At 40.3% G+C, this 19915-nt stretch overlaps 1 protein-coding gene across 11 annotated transcripts in view; it reads left to right on the top strand.

The window, feature by feature from the left end:
- CLIP1 (CAP-Gly domain containing linker protein 1) overlaps positions 1–19915 on the top strand; it is a 128501-nt gene that overhangs the window by 89911 nt on the left and 18675 nt on the right. For 7 of the 11 annotated variants that reach the window (XM_050923894.1, XM_050923897.1, XM_050923896.1 and 4 more), the window contains 7 exons: positions 2174–2330; positions 3018–3183; positions 3282–3497; positions 8026–10311; positions 11574–11711; positions 13907–14013; positions 17698–17818. In XM_050923894.1, the coding sequence (XP_050779851.1) occupies positions 2174–2330; positions 3018–3183; positions 3282–3497; positions 8026–10311; positions 11574–11711; positions 13907–14013; positions 17698–17818 (3191 nt within the window). The remainder of the gene's footprint in view (positions 1–2173; positions 2331–3017; positions 3184–3281; positions 3498–8025; positions 10312–11573; positions 11712–13906; positions 14014–17697; positions 17819–19915) is intronic. The other 4 variants (XM_050923900.1, XM_050923903.1, XM_050923904.1 and 1 more) reach the window with 1 other exon arrangement.

The following is a 19915-nucleotide window of genomic DNA, read 5'->3' as shown; positions in this document are numbered from 1 at the left end:
CTGGGGAAAAAGGATGACACACTCAGGGTACCGCAGAGAGTACGGTACGTGTAGCTATATGCCCCATTGAAAACCAAGATGTGCCCACTCTGCAGTATGTAGCTACATGCATCAGTGAAAGGCTCTGGCAGTGGGATACTGTGACAGTCCGTATCCCTATGTTCACCCGATGGTGTGAGCAGGTAAGCAACCGAAGCCATGCCTTTTTAACAGAAAGTTAAGGGTCACCATTGATCTGTTTGAACAGAACTAAGGGCTCAAATTCCAAACTGCTACTCTGGAGTCTCATACTACCAGAATTTTATATGGAAATTGTTCACATAAAAGGAAAAAAATATGGTGACAGATGCCATGTCCAGGAAAGAGGGCCTTGACTTACTGCCTACAGGTCAGCCAGTGGGTAACCCTCCTGCAGCTTTGTAAGGAGGGAGGTGTGACAGTCTATATCCTTATGTTCACCCTTTTTACAAAACTATAATGGTTTTCATACAAAATATGCCTTGTGAGGTATCATTTGAAAACTCATAATGTGCTGATCATTATTGTCCTGGGAAAATGTGTGGCAACACTGTATGTAAAGTTATAGGATTCTACTGTATAACATTACTGAGACATATTCCAAGTTCAGAAAAACAGGCATCCCAGCTTGGAAAATTGATGGGACACAGTGTCCATCACTCCAGATTGTACCCTGGGTAATGCTACAAATATTACACTGGTCAGATATCAGTGGAGATGGGGAAAGCACAGCTTGGTCGTGCAGAGAGCTCTGTAGGGTACATACCCTACAGGTTCAGGCATGTGTTTACTTCCCTAAAGAGTGGCTCACCAGCTACACTGCTACATATAGCCATGTTTGGGGGTGCATATAGTATATGCACACTACACACTGCCATAAGGAGCATGCAGTGTAGGGATACCCTTGGTGTGTTCATGAAATGCAACATGTAAATAGCATGTGCCTTTAACAGACATGTAAAAAGCATATGACAGCTCATGGAAAGAGTATGAACCCTATTTACATGTGAAGAATCCTTTTTGGTTTGGTTGTTAACTTCTTCCTAGTGTCTGTGACCATAGAGCTAGCACATCACCATACCCTAGGGTGACCAGACATCCTGATAAAATTGGGTCTGTCCCAATTTTTAGGCGTTTGTCCCGCGTCCCAGTCGATGTTTGGTTGGGATGCGATTTGTTCCGATATTTCGCACTCCTGTTTTGTTTTGTTCCGCCAGTGGGACTCCGCTTTTTTTTTCTTTTCTCTCTCTCTCTGCCAGTGGGGTTTTGGTTTTTTGCTCTACCAGCGGAACTCCGGGTTTTTTTTATTTTTTCCCCTTCCCCTCTGCCGGCGGGACACCGGGGTTTTTTTGTTTCTCTCTCCTGGCGGAACTCCATTTTTTTCTTTCTTTCCTTCCCCCCACCCTTCCCCCCCCCCCCCCCCCGCTGCCGGCGGGACTCCGGGACTCTGTTATTTTTTCTCTTTCTCTCTCTCTCTGCCTCTAGGACTCCGCACTTTTTTTTTTTTTGTGCTTTGCTGGCAGGACTCCCCCTCTCTACCTCCCATATGTCCCAATATTTTCTTCATCCCATCTGGTCCCCCTACCATCCCATCACATAACGTGTAGTACCATTTTATGCCATACACATCCACCTAATCTCTTTTTACAGCAATCTAAACTGACCTTATGTATATAAAAGAAAACCTACTAAACCCAGTGACTTGATGTAGCTCTCATTGATCCTTGTGTTTACACTGCTCGAAAGACCAATTGGTCTAATATTCTTCCCTTGATAGCTGCATGTAACTTCAGTTAAGTGAGTGAGTATGCCCAAATGTACCTGCTGGATTTCTCTCCTAATGGTAGAGCCCAGCCTGATACCTATAGTTAAGTGAAGCATTGACTGAAAGTTGTATTCTTGATTGATTGTTTTTCCTGTGTCTCTCCATGTACAACGTTATACTTCTCTATTGGGAGTTTTTCACCTTTCCATTACCCCAGAGCCTACAATTTACAGTCCAAACCCAAACACGACTTTTAGTTTTGGAAGTTCAGCGTGCTAATTTTATGGCACCAGGCTAACTCTGATGTTTACAGTCTCTTGTTAGCATCTAGATGCCTTGTGCCTGGTCTGTGGATTAAATTTACTAGAATTTTAACTTTTTTATGTTCAGTTATGGAGAAAAAGTTGAAAGAGAGGGAAGAAAAAGAACAGCAGTTGATTGAAGCTAAAGCCAAACTCGAGAATGATATAGCAGAAATAATGAAATCCTCGGGTGATAGTTCTTCTCAGCTTACAAAGATGAATGATGAGCTGCGGTCAAAAGAAAGGTATCCCATTGCTATCAGAGCATTTTCCTGCCCTTTGTTCCTACATTTTTTGTCCTTTTTTAAATAGCTCTGAAAGGTCATCTTGAAACAAATCTGTTTCACGTTGATGTGACAACAGAGCTTGTGCCATCAAATTAATTCTGTCTTAAATACTCTGTACATATATCAAAGAGCCACTTGGTTTAAAAATTATTAAATAAACTTCTTATTTATGTAACATCATGTGGCACTTTTGAAACTGAATAGACTTTTTCATGGTTTGATTATCATTGCATATCTTTTAGCTTAGACACAGAAAGTAAACTATACAATTTCTGGTTCTCATGCACGAGTACAATGCATGTAACCCAAACAGTGCAAGGGAATGTGTGTTTGTTTTAAACGTAAATTTAATGCAAACATTTCTGTTTTTGCAAAATCCTGAACTTTGGGGTCAGATTTACCCTGACACTGGTACTTTTGTGTGCATTCAATCTTGTTATTGATGCATTTAATTTGATAGAACATTCTGCACACTTCTTAGTGATCTGAACAAATCTTTTTTGAAACTTTTGATCTCTATTAAAGATTTAATAGAAGCATGCTGCAACTCTGAGAGAGAGCTATGTGTCTGTACGTTAGTTACATTTTTGGCAAAAAGTCATTTTGCTAATTTCTGATTTTATTTTATTTTTTTATTTATTTTAGGAAGCTAGAAGAACTACAAATTCAGCTTACAAAATCAAATGAAAAGGCAGCTCAGCTGCAGGAAAATGTGGAACAGACAACACGTAACGCTGAACAGAACCAGCAGGAAACACTTAAGAATCATCAGGCTGAACTGAAGAAAATGCAAGATAAATTAGTAGACCTGGTAAGAACAACTATAGAAAAGGCTTACTAGTTGTGTTGGAAAGAGTATTAAAAAAACTAGATTTCTGATTGTATTCAAATTGCTCTAAAATCTGACAGGAAAAGCAAATTGAGAAAAGTCAAAATCAGTATAAGGATCTGCAGATGACGCATGAAAAAACCAATTCTGAGATGATCGCTGAGCACAATGCAGCCATCAAAGAGCTTAAACAGAATCTGCTGGACACAGAAGAGATGCTGAAAAGTGCAAAAAAGAAAAACAGCGACTTGGAAAAACAGGCTGAAGAGCTGAAAAAACAAGCAGAACTTGCCAAAGTACGTATGTCTTTTAAGCAAGTAATTGCTCTATTATCTCTCTCCTTACAATGACTCACTCCTTTACCATTTAACCTAACCCATTTGTTTTAACTTTGTTTTTTGGTATTCACTCAGTAAAAATGTATGCAGACTAGATGAAAGGAAAGGAAACGAAACCTATGCCGTTGACTATTAGATAATCTTTATATCCATATTTTAGTTTAATATAAAGTATAGTACTTAGCAATTAACTTTATCCTCATAGATTTCTGTTCCAGTCAGAATCAGTTGGAATTAAATTTTATTTCTCTTTAATAAGGGATGTTAAGCATCTGGATTTTAAATAATTAGGTGTACTTAGAAATATTTTCTTTACAGGCACCTTGTTACTGACATTTTCTTTTGTAAATCAGTTCCATGTTGTGTATAATTATTTTGCCTTTAGCTTGATTTAAATAACTTTCACTGATTTTTCTGTTTCCTGGATATTGTTGCTTGCTTTCATCTCTCATTCATTGTTTATTTGCCTTAAGCTTTGTGTTATGTTATGCTTTAGCAGAATATTCAGTGTATAAATTGACACACGAAAGTTAAAGTATCCAACATATTTCTGATGTAGTATTTGAACAAATTAACCTTTTTGTGATACGGTATCATGGGTACATTACCCATGTAGTATAAACACTGTATAAAGTAACTAGAAGTCAGCATCTGGTATAGCTCCCTAGATTAACTATAATCCAACTCATCCAGGTATTGACTGAGGGTATGTCTACACTACGAAATTAGGTCGAATTTATAGAAGTCAATTTTTTAGAAATCGATTTTATACAATCGTGTGCGTCCCCACTTAAGACCATTAAGACCAATAACTCGGCAGAGTGCGTCCACAGTACCGAGGCTAGCATCGATTTCTGGAGCATTGCACTGTGGGTAGCTATCCCACAGTTCTCGCAGTCTCCGCCGCCCATTGGAATTCTGGGTTGAGCTTCCAGTGCCTGGTGGTTCTGAGTAAATGTCATCAGCTTCCCACCCACCCCTTCCCTCCATGAAAGCAACGGCAATAAATCATTTCTCACCTTTTTTCCTGGGTTACCCATGCAGGTGCCATACCATGGCAAACATGGAGCCCGCTCAGCTCACCATCACCATATGTCTCCTGGGTGCTGCCAGACATGGCACTGCATTGCTGCACAGCAGCAGCTCATTGCCTTTTGGCAGCAGATGGTGCATTACGACTGGTAGCCGTTGTCGTCGTCTCCTGGGCGCTCTTTTAGCCGACTTTGGTGAGGTTGGTCAGGGGCGCCTGAGCAGATATGTGTGCTCCTGGCCGGCCATGGTGAGGTTGGCCGGGGGCGCCTGGACATAAATGGGAGACAACGATGGCCATCAGTTGTACTGCACCATCTGCTGCCAGCCTAAGATGTATAAGAGAGATGGAGTGGATCAAAACAATAAAGAGACCAGATTTGTTTTGTATTCATTTGCTCCCCACTCCCCCCGTGAATAGTAGGGGGAGGGATAGGTCAGTGGTTTGAGCATTGGCCTGCTAAACCCTGGGTTGTGAGTTCAGTCTTTATGGGGGCCATTCTGTGTGACAACCCTGTAAGCCACGTCATCAGTCGCCCCTCCTTCAGTCACATCAACAGCAAACAATCGTTTCGCGCCTTTTTTCAGCGTAGACGCCATAGCACGGCAAGCATGGAGCCCGCTCAGATCACCGCCACAATTATGAGCACTGTAAACACCACACGCATTATCCTGCAGTATATGCAGAACCTGCAAAAGCAAAACCAGGCGAGGAGGCAATGGCAGCGTGGTGATGAGTGGTGAGGACATGGACACCAACTTCTCTCAAAGTACAGGCCCCGGCAGTGTGGACATCATAGTGTTAATGAGGCAAGTTGATGCCGTGGAACGCCAATTCTGGGCCCAGGAAACAAGCACAGACTGGTGGGACCGCATAGTGTTGCATGTCTGGGATGATTCCCAGTGGCTGCAAAACTTTTGCATGCGTAAGGGCACTTTCATGGAACTTTGTGACTTGCTTTCCCCTGCCTTGAAGTGCAAGAATACCAAGATGAGAGCAGCCCTCACAGTTCACGAGTGAGTGGCGATAGCCCTGTGGAAGCTTGCAACGCCAGACAGCTACTTGTCAGTGGGGCATCAATTTGGAGTGCGCAAATCTACTGTGGGGGCTGCTGTGATCCAAGTAGCCAGCACAATCAAAGAGCTTATGATATCAAGGGTAGTGACTCTGGGAAATGTGCAGGTCATAGTGGATGGCTTTGCTGCAATGGGATTCCCTAACTGTGGTGGGGCGATAGACAGACCCCATATCCCTATCTTGGCAGCAGCGCACCAAGCCAGCGAGTACATAAACCGCAAGGGGTACTTTTCAGTGGTGCTTCAAGCACTGGTGGGTCACAAGGGATGTTTCACCAACATGAATGTGGGATGGCTGGGAAAGGTACATGGTGTTCGCATCTTCAGGAACTCTGGTCTGTTTCAAAAGCTGCAGCAGGGGACTTTCTTCCCAGACCAGAAAATAACCGTTGGACCCAGCCTACCCCTTAATGCCCTGGCTCATGAAGTCGTACACAGGCAGCCTGGACAGTAGTCAGGAGCTGTTCAACTATAGGCTGAGCGAGTGCAGAATGATGGTAGAATGTGCATTTGAATGTTTAAAAGCGCGCTAGCGCAGTTTACTGACTCGGATAGACCTCAGCGAAACCAATATTCCCATTGTTATTACTGCTTGCTGTGCGCTCCACAATATCTGTGAGAGTAAGGGGGAGACATTTATGGTGGGATGGGAGGTTGAGGCAAATCGTCTGTCCACTGATTATGCACAGTCACTCTCCAGAGGATAACACAGAGAGATAAAGAACAGATGCTGTTTGAATGCCAGCAAACACGGGGACCATACACTGCCATGCTTTGTATGCAGTGATTCCAGACTACGTGCTACTGTCCTGGCATGGTAAAGTGTCCTACCATGGAGGACGGAATAAGACTGTCCTCCCCAGAAACCTTTTGCAAAGGTTTTGGGAGTACATCCAGGAGAGCTTTATGGAGATGTCCCTGGAGGATTTCCGCTCCATCCCCAGACACATTAACAGACTTTTCCAGTATCTGTACTGGCCACAAATGCCAGAGCAAATTAATCATTAAACACACTTTCTTTTAAACCATGTATAATATTTACAAAGGTACACTCACCAGAGGTCCCTTCTCTGCCTGGTGGGTCCGGGAGGCAGCCTTGGGTGGGTTCGGGAGGTGCTGACTCCAGGTCCAGGGTGAGAAACAGTTCCTGACTGTCGGGGAAAACAATTTCTCTGCTTCCTTGCTGTGAGCTATCTTCAACTTCCTCATCCCCAAAACCTGCATCCCTGTTGCATGCTACTCCATTGACGGAGTCAAAGCACAGGGGTAGGGTAGTGGTGGCTGCACCACCTAGAATGGCATGCAGCTCATCATAGAAGCTGCATGTCTGGGGCTCTGACCCAGAGCAGCCATTTGCCTCTCTGTTTTTTTGGTAGGCTTTTCTCAGCTCCGTAAGTTTCATGCGGCACTGCTGCGGGTCCCTGTTGTAGCCTCTGTCCTTCATGCCCTTTGAGATTTTTTTCAAATGTTTGGGCATTTTGTCTTTTGGAATGGAGTTCTGATAGCATGGATTCATCTCCCCATATAGCAATCAGATCCTGTACCTCCCATTCAGTCCATGCTGGAGCGCTTTTCCGATTCTGGGACTCTATCATGGTCACCTCTGCTGATGAGATCTGCACTCACCTGCAGATTGCCATGCTGGCCAAACAGGAAATGAGATTCAAAAGTTCGTGGGCCTTTTCCTGTCTACCTCGCCAGTGCATCAGAGCGCTGTCCAGAGCAGTCACAATGGAGCACTCTGCGACAGCTCCCAGAGGCCAATACTGTCAAATTGTGACCACGCTACCCCAAATTCGACATGGCAAGGTCGATTTCAGCGCTAATCCCCTCATCGGAGGAGGAGTACCAAAATCAATTTTAACAGCCCTTTAAGTCGAAAATAACGGCTTAGTCATGTGGACAGGTGCAGGATTAAATCGATCTACCTGCTGCTAAATTTGACCTAAACTTGTAGTGTAGACCAGGGCTGAATCTTGCTGGTTTTTCTTGTCTTCACAGTAGCTTTTTTTTAAATCACTCCGTGCTTAATCTATGTAGATGGTACCATTTAAATCACTTTTGGGGGGCAGCGGTCACTACTGGAGCAGATTTAATAAAAAGCCAAACTCCTCTAGTATGGATGAACACACAACTAGTACATCTTTTAACATAACTATCATTAATTAGTTCCACTAAGTCATCTCACTAGCTAGTCATTGTTTTGTAATAAAAATGGCTGTAACGTTTTTCAGCAGTTGATATTTTACACAGAGGCTTGTGTGTCAGTATATACACTTCAATTTAAACTATAATAGCTCTATTTGTCCTTAATCCATACTTCTCATTTGTCTGTTTGACTTCATTTTTGTTTCCCTTCTCCCCAACTTTATTTCTTTAGTCTTTAACTTCTGTGTTAGCATCAGCCAAAAAAGAGATTGAACTAATGTCAGACGAGATGAGGGGTTTGATATCCGAGAAGGAGATTCTGGCACAGGAGGGAAATGCTTTAAAGTTAGAGAAGGGTTCACTATTATCAAAACTACTAGAGTTGGAATCCAAGCTTATGTTGTTGCAACAAGATCAGGAAAAGCTTTGGACAATAAATGAAGAGCTTGATTCAGAAAATAAAAAGATCTTAAAAGAAAAGCAAGAAGCTGAAACTAAAAGTCAACAGGATAGCACAGAAAAGGCAGCATTAATTTCTGAGAAACAAAAGCTGTTTATTGAAATAGGGACAACACAGAAAGATCTTCTAAAAATAAGTAGAGAAAATGATGCTCTACGCTCTTCAGAATCAGCTCTGCTCCAACAGCTGGAAGAACTTCAGACCAGCAAAGATGCTTTGGTTCTGGAATCTCGAAAGCACATTAAGGAAAGAGAAGAACTGGAGGATAATCAGAAAAAACTTTCTGAGCAGAATGCTACTCTTCTTAAAGATAAGGATGATGTCATCCAGAAGTTGAAAAGCTCTTATGAAGACCTGGCCAGAGATCAAAAGGATCTCCTGCAAGAAATATCTGCTCTGGCTGCAGAGAGAAATTCAGTCTTGGATAAAATTTTGACTCTTGAAAGCACATATGTGGCCTTAAAAAATGAAAGGGATGATCTGTTGCAAAAAAGTCAAGATGTGCAATCCGAAAAGGAAGCACTTCTTAAAAGTCAGGAAGAGCTGCATGTGAGCTTAGAAACTGCTCTAAATGAGGAAAAGACCCTAAGTATGAAAACTGAACGACTGCAAACAGAGCTAGATGCTGTAATTAAAGAACTTAAAAAAGCTACCAAAGACAATGTAGAGTTGCAGGCCTCCTATGCTAGTCTCTCTAAACTGCTTGAAGAGATAAAAGCCAGTAGAGAGTCAACAGACTCCGAATGTATCCAGTTACTACAAGAGAAGGAAGCTCTCTCTTCATCTGAGCGGAGACTTTTGTCTGAGAGGGAGGAACTTTTAAATGAAAATAAGGCAATTGCAGAAAAGCTTGCCAAGACCTCAGAAGATGCCGCCCTTGCTGAGAAAGCTCTAAATGAGAAAATAAGTCAACTGAGTAGAGAGAAGGAATTGGCTTCTCAGAAGTCAGTGAAACTTAAAAAGCAGAATGATGTCCTTCACAAAGAAAAGGACATGTTAGAAACCAAATGTGCAGAGCTGCTCACTGAAAAACAGTCTTCTGCAAATGCACTGTGTGACTTGAAAAGAAAACATGAGCTGGACATCTCAGCCAAGAAAGCACTTGGTCAAGAGAAGGCAAAGCTCCAGAGTGCCATTGAAAGCCTCAAGAGAGAACTGGACAAGAAAACCCAAGAAAATCAAGATCTAGTAGCCTATAACTGTGAACTTTCAAAGTGTCTGAAAGAGGCTCAGAGTGCCAAAACACTGCTAGGAAATGAACTTTCTGCTGTTTCGCAAGCCAAGCAAGTTCTGATGGCTTCCTTCAAAACCTGTTCTTCCAGTAAGGAAATGCTAGCCAAAGAGAGGACTGAACTGCAAGAAGAATGTCAAAAATTAAATGAAGAGGTCAAAATTATGCAGGAGAATTTAACAATAGAAAGGGAAGCTAGAAAGCTGGAAAAGGATTCATTCTTATTGGGACATGCAGAACTTCAGAACACCATCAGCTTCTTAGAGAGGGAGAAAGAGCAGCTAACAGTTAAAAATAAAGAATTGCTGTCTGAGAAACAACTGCTGGTTCAGGAAAAACAAAAATCTGAATTCAAACTAGAGGAAATCATTAAAGAAAAGGAGGTTCTCAGCACAGAGACTGATCAACTTGCCTCCAATATTGAAAAACTAAAGAGTGATTTTGCTTCATTGACTAAATCGAAGGTGGAGCTCCAGGACTTGCATGCCTGTTTATCCAATATCCTAGAAGATCTTCGGCATAGCCATGAGGTGACTGAATTGGAGCGAATGAAGCTGCTCCAGGAAAATGAGAGCCTTCTTGCGGAACAGAAGAATCTGATCATGATAAAGGAAGAAATACTGAAAGAGAAGGAGACGTTTTCTGAGGACTATTACAAACTGCATGAGGAAGTAATGCTTTTAGCACAAACTAATGGTGACCTTTCAGCCAACCTATTGGTGTTGCAGAACAAAAATCAGATGCTACTGGTGGAGAAGGACAAACTTGCTTTGAAACTAAAAGAAACTGAGGCTCTTCAGTCGCATACAGTAACGCAAAAATCTGAGGTATTGAAACGTTGTTAAACCAGTCAAGTACAGTTACTAACACTGAGCACTAACTTCAATAGTTTTGATGTCAGCACTTTAATTGCATGACCAGCACTTCATCTTAATGTAGACAGACTGGAATTCTCTTCCCTCTTGGTATAGTACCCTGTTTGTCTCAAGTTGTCTGTAATGATGAGTGTGAAAGATCTTTTAACACCCATAATATAAAACAATTTTATGCTTAATCATAAGGAACTATGTTGTTGCTGAATGCTGTAAGAAAACAATTTTGAAACTGTGAATAAAAAGGAAAAAAAATTCCAAATCCTATAGGAGAAATTTAACATTAGTAGAAAAAGTACTTTCTGGCTAACAGTAAATAGGTATAAATGAATATGATTTTAGACTTGGTGCTCACCATACCTTTTTATTTAAAAAAAATTGAATTAAAAGAATATTAGTTTAAATGTACATGGTGATATAAAACAAAATTTTACTCTTCTTAGAACTTTCAAAACATGTTGTAATAAATTGGCAGCTGAGTGTGTTCTTTTTATTCACAGTAGTGTTTCTATTCACCACCAACAGAGCAGTAAATAGAACTTTGAGCCAGACCTTGCTTGACTTAGAAACTGCAAAACCACTTAAAGTGTGAATTTTGTGGGGTGTTTTTTAATTCCAATTACTTCAGAATATTTTACTCCAATCTAAAGCTTTGTGTATGATCTTCAAAGATTTAATTTCACAAGGGCAAGTCATCATTAACAATGTTAAAGTAACATGTAACATTAACTTGATAGCTGAATCTTTTTTGTCCTCCTATTTTAACGTTTAGGATCCTCTCAAAGCAAATGCAACATAACTCCTCTTTATAATTCCACATCTATCTAAAAGATCAGTCTGTTGGTAGTGAATATATATTGCACAACTATGATTATAAGATGTTTGGGTCATTTAAGGGTAATCACAGTGGATATAATTAGGGCCATTCAGGGATTTAATTAAAAAAAAATCAATCTCAATGAGGACAAAAGCATGGGATTGTAATTCATTTCTGCATGGAATTTGACTTTTTAAGATCTATTTTATACTTTATGCAGCTTCAGAAATGCAGATACATTTCCAGTTTTAGTTATGAAAATGAAGCTATTTAATATATTGATTCAGTATGGAAAAAAGTTGGCAGGTAACTGAGTTCTGCATAAAGTATACAAAATATAATATAATGGTTGGTCTGCATTGAAGTGTTCCGTCCAGTAATAATTCTTTTTTATATTTAGGCTGCTAAAATGGCAGAAGATGCTTTGCAGGTAGTGGAGCAGGTGACCAAAGAGAAGGATGCCCTTCATCAAGAAAAGATTGATACACTGGCCTCCTTGGAGGACTCCAGACAGACAAATCAGAAACTGCAAAATGAAGTAACCACTTTTAAATGTTTATATCTGAAACTAATCACAAAGTTCTTGAGACTTACTGGTATTCCTTAAAATGTCCCTGTATTGTAATGTGAAATCTACATCCAAATAGTCAAAAACACCACAATTTATCAGTGAATATGTGCTCTCTGAGATACCTACACTTCCCATACAACTTTAATTATATGTTGAACTGGACATGCGTTCACTTCCTTCTGCTAGTCTGATCTGGTCTTTGCAAGTGAGAGGTTGTTTAAATCCTGTTTTTCTGTATATAACAAATGACCTAAAAAGAAAAAAACTTAAGGACAGGTTTAGTTTTTACTCTGCAGTCCAGAAGTGGGTTTTTTAAGTGCTTAAACCAATAGGATCACAGCACAGGTGACACGAGAAGGGGAAGGGAATATTGGTTGCGTGGGGAAAAGGAGAAGAATGGGCTGAATAACATTTGTCACTGTCTCACCACAGATCTCATCACGGCCATCTTGGCATAAGCTACTAGATAGTACCCACAGCTTCTCTATGTATTACACTAATACAGCCTTGTAGATTACATGCTTCTACAGCTCTAATGTGCTGTATTTACAAATACTCTGTTACCTTTATGCTCGAGCAGCATTTATCTCCTGTGATGAGAGATGCAGCATGGTACAGTAGACGGGGCACAGATACAGAAGATCTGTGTTCTAAGCCTGGCTTCATCAGTGACTCACTGTGTGGCCTTGGGCAAGTTGTTTACAATAACGTCTGTGCCTCAGTTTCCTCATCTTAAGTGGATAGTCCTTACACTCCAATAAAAAGCACTACAGAAGTGCTAACTAATAGCAACATTAATAACCCACAAAAGTTCTCCCGTCCTAATCTAGCCTACAAAAACTTTTGAGCTTCTGTCCATGGTTATTAAAGGATCCTCTGTGTGACCTGAAGTTTCACGGCAGCATCTTAATTTCTCCTCCTCTGATCTATGTATTATTATTTATCATTTACTATTTATTATGTCAGCACATAGAGGTCACTCTCAAGATTAAGGCCCTACTACGCTAGGTGTTGTACAAACACACATGAAGTTGCAATTCCTGTCCCCAAAAAGCTTGCAACCTAAGAAATACCACAGTACTTTCCATGATGATGCTGGGTCAAGGACCCCCTCCTACCCTTGTTTTTCCCTTTTGTAACACTGCACTTTTTTTTTTTTTTTTTGGTAGTGGTGTCTTCACTAGCACCCTAATCTCTTTTTTTCCCCATAAGTTGCCTCCAGGCTGCAGAGAGGCAAATATAAACTGACTGTTTGAAACAGAAAGATGTGGGGAAACATACTTGAGCACACTGGCTGCTACAGGCTGTGCAGATGATTCTCTAGAATTTTCTGATGTCTTTAAGATAATGAACATTTTGAATGGGAAATGCCAGGATAACCTAATGCCATAGGCTTCTATTGAAACACAATTCTCAATGATTTTGAGGCAATGTTGATTGCTTAAGAGAGATGACATTATTAATGCCAGAAGTGGAATTTCTGGGCTGTTTAAAATAAAAATCCACTGTTCTGTAATGCCATCGAAGTAGCTGGAGATTATCTGTTACATAATATAATGTATTACTGAGTGCTTGTGAACAGATGAGGTTTACAATCTGATAAGTGCTTACATGATAGATGCACGCACAGTAAATATTAGAAGGCTTTCTACAATTTGTGCCAAAACAACAAGATCTCTCAAAAGAATGGATTTCCCATTATTGCAAACACAACATCCAGCCTACTATTTCTCGCTGATTAAGGTACAGTAAAGCTTAATCATATGGTTAATTATGTATGTTTTTACCTGAGATCAGGGGGAAAAAACCTCTATACATATAGCACTCAATTATAACAAATTGTACTACATTAATTTTGCTAAAGATGTTGAGTTGTAGGTACAGTGCTTAGACAGGTAGGTGTTCTGTGTGAAATGTGGTGGATAGATTTCTAATGTTCATCTACTTATATTATCAGTTTGTTACACGTTTGTTAGTCAAATATTTCTCAGTGCAGACAGACTAATTTAACTCTTCACTTACCGAGACTTTAAAATAAAAAAGTGCAACTGTTCAAAATGCTAGGCCTCCATTTTCACAAATGCTTGACTATTTACAAATAATTTGTTTGAACATTATGTGATTCCATGAATTTTTAACAAGATTTCCTTCCCTCCCCCAAGCTGGACAAACTTAAACAAAACAGCCTGAAAAACAAAGAGGAACTTAACAAGTCAAAAGAGCTTCTAAATCTGGAGAACAAGAAAATGGAAGAATTTAGAAAAGAAGTGTAAGTATTTACATGTTTGTTGAGCCTTCAAACTCTTCCATAGTTATTCTATGTGAGTATGTAGCAATTATGTTTCATAAATGAGTCTTCTTACCAGCTCATCTACAGTATCCTCATTTATAAAACAGAGGTACTGTACTTCGTTACAATTCACTACTAACTTAGCTTCTGAAATATGTAAAACATGGAAACAGAGCACTGCCATGGCTCTCTGAAGGTTACTGAATTATTTGTGGAGATGTTTAAATTATGGTAGATTAATTGAATTAGTTTGAAGTGGCATACAGTTCTGCCACATGGGGGCACCAATTTATTTCAAAAGCATCAATCCAAACAAATCTTGCAACATGTTTAAAATATATTTTTAGTTAAAGTGTTAGTGGTTCAAATGATTTTGTACATATTATATCTTAGATTTTTTTATTTTTTTAATCAATGGATCATTTAACAAATTTGCACATACTGCCAGGCAAAGAATGTTTTTTCTAACTTGCATCAGAGCAAACTCACCCTGGTATGTGTAAATCAAGTTGTCTGTCTGCTGGCTGCTCTCAGACCTTGTCTAGCATAGGAAAATATGTGGTGTTTTAAAATGTGTCAGCTACCGTGTTGTTAAACACCACTTAGCCTCTAGTGTAGATGGAGCTCAATGTGATAAGCCGATCATGGTCCACTCCTAATCTAGACAGCCTCAGCCTAGATTCTGAAATTGGAATGTAGCTGGCAATGGGTGAAGCAGTGTGTGCTGCTGTTTGGGCTCACATTTACCTGGACTCTACAGTGTTAATACAGTCATTTATTTTGTCAATAAACCTAACCAGTAGGACTCCAAAGAAAATGTAGGGAGTAACTATACATGTAGTAACACAGTGCCTTAGCCGAGTGCCATTCCTGGGCAGTACTAAATGAAACACACACACAGTGTCTCCGGTTTAAAGCCCTCTAGCCGCAATTTGATTAGTGCATGTTAGCCTCTGAATAAAACTATTAGCTCGTAACTGGTATCCAGCAGCCTAAAACTGTGTTCCTCCCTGAACAAAGACACAGTATGGCTACTGGCTCCTCAGTGTCCCAAGCTTTAGAGACTTGGCACACTGAACCTCAAGTCTTCAATCCCACCATCTCTGTGTGGAGAGAATTTGGTGACCTGTTGGGGAGATTCAGAACCTGGAATTTGGACTGCAGGGCTGAGATGATTGCTTGAGATTTTCAAAACAGTGTAGGGGATTTTTGCCCCACCCTTGACCGGTGCCCTGAGATCAAGGCAGTCCAGGCAAGGAGAGACAGGGTTTCTTGCAGAACACACATTAATGCTATGTTCCAGCACCTGCACCGCGATATTGATTTTTCTGTCCTTTTAAAAACTGAGATGGCTGTCAGAGAGAGGCCCCTTCTGGTGTGACAGGATTTCATTCCGTCAGTAATTCCCATCTGCTTTGGCACTTGTAGAAAATGCCAAGGCAAAGTAATTATTTCCAGACTAGTTGCTCTAGTCTTAGAACCCCAGGAAGTGTGCAGATCCTATTTTTTATTAAAAATTCTTCTTCTGCAACTTGTCAGGAAAAATTATTTGTAGAAATTGCTGTTTAGGCTTCAGTAAAGGGGACTTCTAGATGAAGGAGATTGGTTTCCTCTCACTTGGTCCTCTTATGATTCTGTTTAAGGCAAACCTTAGCCATAGCCAATTGCTGAACATGGTCTCTAATTACCTGTGATTTTGTACTTCATGGATGGGGGGTAACTAATCTAATTTGACAGGTAATTGTAATACTGATTTAAGATTATTACATTATAAATACTTTGACATGTAAACAAAGTAATTAACATTGGTAAAGGATGGAGCTGAATTTGGCAGCTGCAGCTTTCCTTGAATTCCTCAGCAGTCTGTGTTGCCAGAATGCCTTTGGGATGCCCAGTAGGTGATGGTAAACTCTTGTAATTGTGGAGGGGAATAATGCAGGAGAGCCCTTTCAATAGGCAGCTGTGGCTCTGTAGGCAGGGAAGTCTTTCAATGGAAGTGGTAACCATTTTTGCAAAAGAGCTTAACATATAAAACTGGGCACCAGAGAAGCAGTGATACTGATTGGATTTTACTTTCCTGGTTAATAAACACCCTGTCAAATGCTCTTTTTGACATCAATTAAAATTCTCAGATACAAATGAATTACAATGGAATTCTGCAGTTTCACACAAGTCCACACCACTATTTGTGTGCCTTTAAAATCAGGAATCTGACTTCCTGACACACTAGTGCCAAAATCAAAAGTCAAACCACTGATATGGACTGCAGCACAGCAAACAAGTGAGGTTAAAATTAGATGTGTTCCTGCATTAGCAAACAGATTCATACCAAGATAATTTGATTCAGTGATGTGACCCAGCACATTAAATCCAGTTTAACTAGGCCTTTATTAATAGAGCATGAAAAACTGCACCAAAAATTGTTTACACTAGAGCCTGATCTTTAATATCTAATGTAGCTATGGCATAAGATCTAGGGAAAAGGGCTGGAAAATGTTAGCGTTAAGTTTAATACACACAATGCCGGATTACTTTTAATGCTGCTTGATAAAATGTTCATCATATAATATGAAACACTTTTGTTTAAACTGTAATTTAGTGAGTTAAAGGATAATGCTCCTGTTTTGTGAATCCTATTACATAAATGTGTCCCTCCGGGGCACATCAGCCATGGGTCATCATAACATATTTTAGTATTCTAGTCAGTGTTGGACTGTGAAATATTGGCACACATGACCGTTGAGCCTCCCTTTAGGAAAGCAAAATACAATGGTAAAAAAACTGCCTAGATTAAATAAAATGCAACTTTTTTTTTTTTTTAAATCCTGCCATCTTCTGGAGGAACTTATTAAATGACGTATACACAGAATATGTAACAGGCGTTTGTTTCATTTTGTTTTAAATACATCAGTTAAAAATAATTCTAAAAAAAAATCCAATTTTATCAACAGCAACATGGATTAACGAAACTTGAAAATCCTAATTTTATTTTTTTTTTGCTATTGGTGTTTGTTTATTTTGTGCATTTCACTGTAAGGACAACAAAAATAGACTAGTCATCTTTATGTTTTGGCTCGCCTGACTTCATCTGTTCTTCAGCGTTTGGGTTGCAAACCATTCCAGAGAATATTTAAATCTGAACAAATGCGGTTTCCTTGATAATTTTAATTTCATAAACATTTCTGTTTGTGTTAGATTTGGTTAAATACTCTGTGGGTGTGTTTATGTGCCTGTACAGGGGGGTGGGATGTTAGAACTACCTGACTGTGTCTTCAAACATAAATAACATACTTCAAACAAATACTGTATCATACTTCAAACAAAATTTAATACCACAAATTAGCATATTTTTAAATCCCAAGTTTTTTTAACTCTTGAAGCCATGTAGAACTCGTAATAGGACGCTGAATAGACTTTTCCTTGCAGTGGTATCAGATGCATTTAAAGGAAAAGGAAGTAATTGTGTGTCGTGCTCCCAATGCTCTCTCTTTCAGGGTTAACACTATCAATGTGCATTTAAGGTGTAGATTGTCACCTTTATTATAGATCCTATTAGACACGTGACCTAGATGTATTTTCCCAAGCTGTGAAGCAGATTCTCTCCCACAGTCTTTTCTTGCCTGTCTTGTTCCTATGGTAACCATGCACTCCCTGTCCTTGCAGAGAAGCGCTGAGACTGGCGGCTGCTCAGAAGTCCCAGCAGCTCACAGCCCTGCAAGAAGAGAACATTAAACTTGCCGAGGAGCTGGGCAGGAGCAGGGACGAAGTCACAACTCATCAGAAGGTAGGGTGGCTAAACACTTACTGTTTGGTGCTTAGAGGATGCTGCGGCTTGATTGTTTAAAATAATCCATACTATTTTCATGGATGCTTGTGTGACCCTGTAATGCATGTTTGTGATTTAAAGGGATAGTTCATATCAGAAGTGTTCAAGTACATTTGCAAATCACCTCCATTAGAAGGTTAGAATCATAGGATGGTGGAGGGTGGTATGACCCATAAAGAATCTTTACAAGAGAGATGTCTATTTGAAGGCTTCAGGTAAGTGTGTGAATGAAATGTGCTGTAGCCAACCCCATATCCAAGGGGCTACTAAAGAGACACTCTAGTGGGAGTATTTTTATTTTCCAAACAACTCACTTTTCACATCCTTTCCCCCCCTATATTAAGAGAAACTGTGGTTCTTTTTAAAAACCCATCCTTCCAGAGAGAATATTTTAAGGTGGTTTGGAGAATACTGTTCAAAATCCCTTTACTGAACTCTATGAAAATGGTAGCGGAAATGTGCATATGTGTGTGCTTCTGTATCGTGTGTAAATGGTGGATATTAGAGGATTGGAGTTGGTATAAGGTTTTCTGGTGACAGTGTAAAGTCTGTAAAGCTCTTTGCCTTGTACATGTTAAAATACATTTATTGTGGATGGAGCTTATTACATTGGTACTTGCAAATAAAGATTTAGAACTTGAATGTTAAGTGACTTAACTGAAATTCTAGATCTCACATAGAATAATTCTAGTTATGTTAAGAACCTCTTCCTCATTCAAATGATTTTTTCGAAGTTTGCATTTGAACTATGACACCGTGTCCTTTGACCGTAGTGTCTCTCATTCTAGGACATGATGTGCAATGTAAAAAATAAGGCTAAGAGCAGTATGTGAGCCACTGTCAGACACACGTCGCCATTGCACACAGTATGTGCCTTTGTGACAGCACTTAATGTGTTCTCTGATTTCAAGCTTTACTGGAAGTCTCCCTTCCAGTCCTGCTGCAGAACCTCATGCTCCACCAAGATTTGAGGGGGCAGACTTTCTCCAAAGCACCTCTTAGAGCTGAAGCCTGAACAATTTCTAACTCCTGGGTGCTGTGAGAGGAATAGTGCATGGAATCCTTTACTCTACAAAGTGCTTTGAAAGATGACTGAGGAATGTCCCTGGCATACAGGCTCTCACCCTCTTACTGAGTAGTGGCATGATAATAGGATGCTGTCTTCTTAAACAACGAATGGGAGCCTTTTTTGTCCCTTTTAAATTATGTCCGAGCCTTTGGGGGCAGCCAGCTCCTTTCTTCAGACCAACCACAACTGGAAAAGGCTTCCTTGGCAGCAGGGCCATCCATTGAATCAAACCTGGCCTTCAGTGCATGGTCCAAGTAACCAGGCTTTGGGAGGTCCGAGGGAAAACGCTGGAGTAGCCCATGCAGCTCCTGGACTATCTTCCCAGGGGATAATAGCTGTCTGGATCACCTAGTTATGGATCTGCCAGCTTTGGCTCTCCCCAGCTTGCCCAACTCCCAGTTCCCCCACAAACAGACATGCTCTTTGACTGACAGCCAGAAGCCCTTCTGGAGCTGTTCTTTGTTGTTGCACAGAGGAATGGACCTCCTGCCAGGCTCGTCTAATCCTACCATCCTGCACAGTGTAAATGTATCAGTTCCATTGCATCCAGGACTCTCTTCCCATGAGTGGAGGGCAGGATTTGTCCCACAAGTCTAGTATCAAGGAGTTCTCCAAGGGCTTGGAGGGGAAACCGCTTAAATGCTTACTGTAGCCATTCGTATCACATGAAATTATCCTTGGTGAGGAAGGAATCTTAGTAATAATCTGAGCCCTTGAAACACTGAAATGCTGGCTGCTGGGTTTGCTCCATCTGCTAGTCAATCCACATTGCTGCAAACCATGTAATTCATAGTGCTTATTAGAATACTAGAGAGATGACTTCAGGGGTAATCCTGCTGTGGTACAAAGGAGCAAATATGAATTGAAAATGCAGATTGTCGTGCCACATAACTGTTCAATGCAGCTCCTCTCAGCCCTGTTTTGGTTAGCTCAAGATTGTATAACGTGCAAGACCTCTGCTTAGCAAAACTTTTATCTGTTTCTTG

The sequence above is a fragment of the Gopherus flavomarginatus genome, chromosome 15 (genome assembly GCF_025201925.1).
Source record: "Gopherus flavomarginatus isolate rGopFla2 chromosome 15, rGopFla2.mat.asm, whole genome shotgun sequence".
NCBI lineage: Eukaryota > Metazoa > Chordata > Testudines > Testudinidae > Gopherus > Gopherus flavomarginatus.
This window is presented reverse-complemented; position numbering and strand designations above follow the sequence as displayed.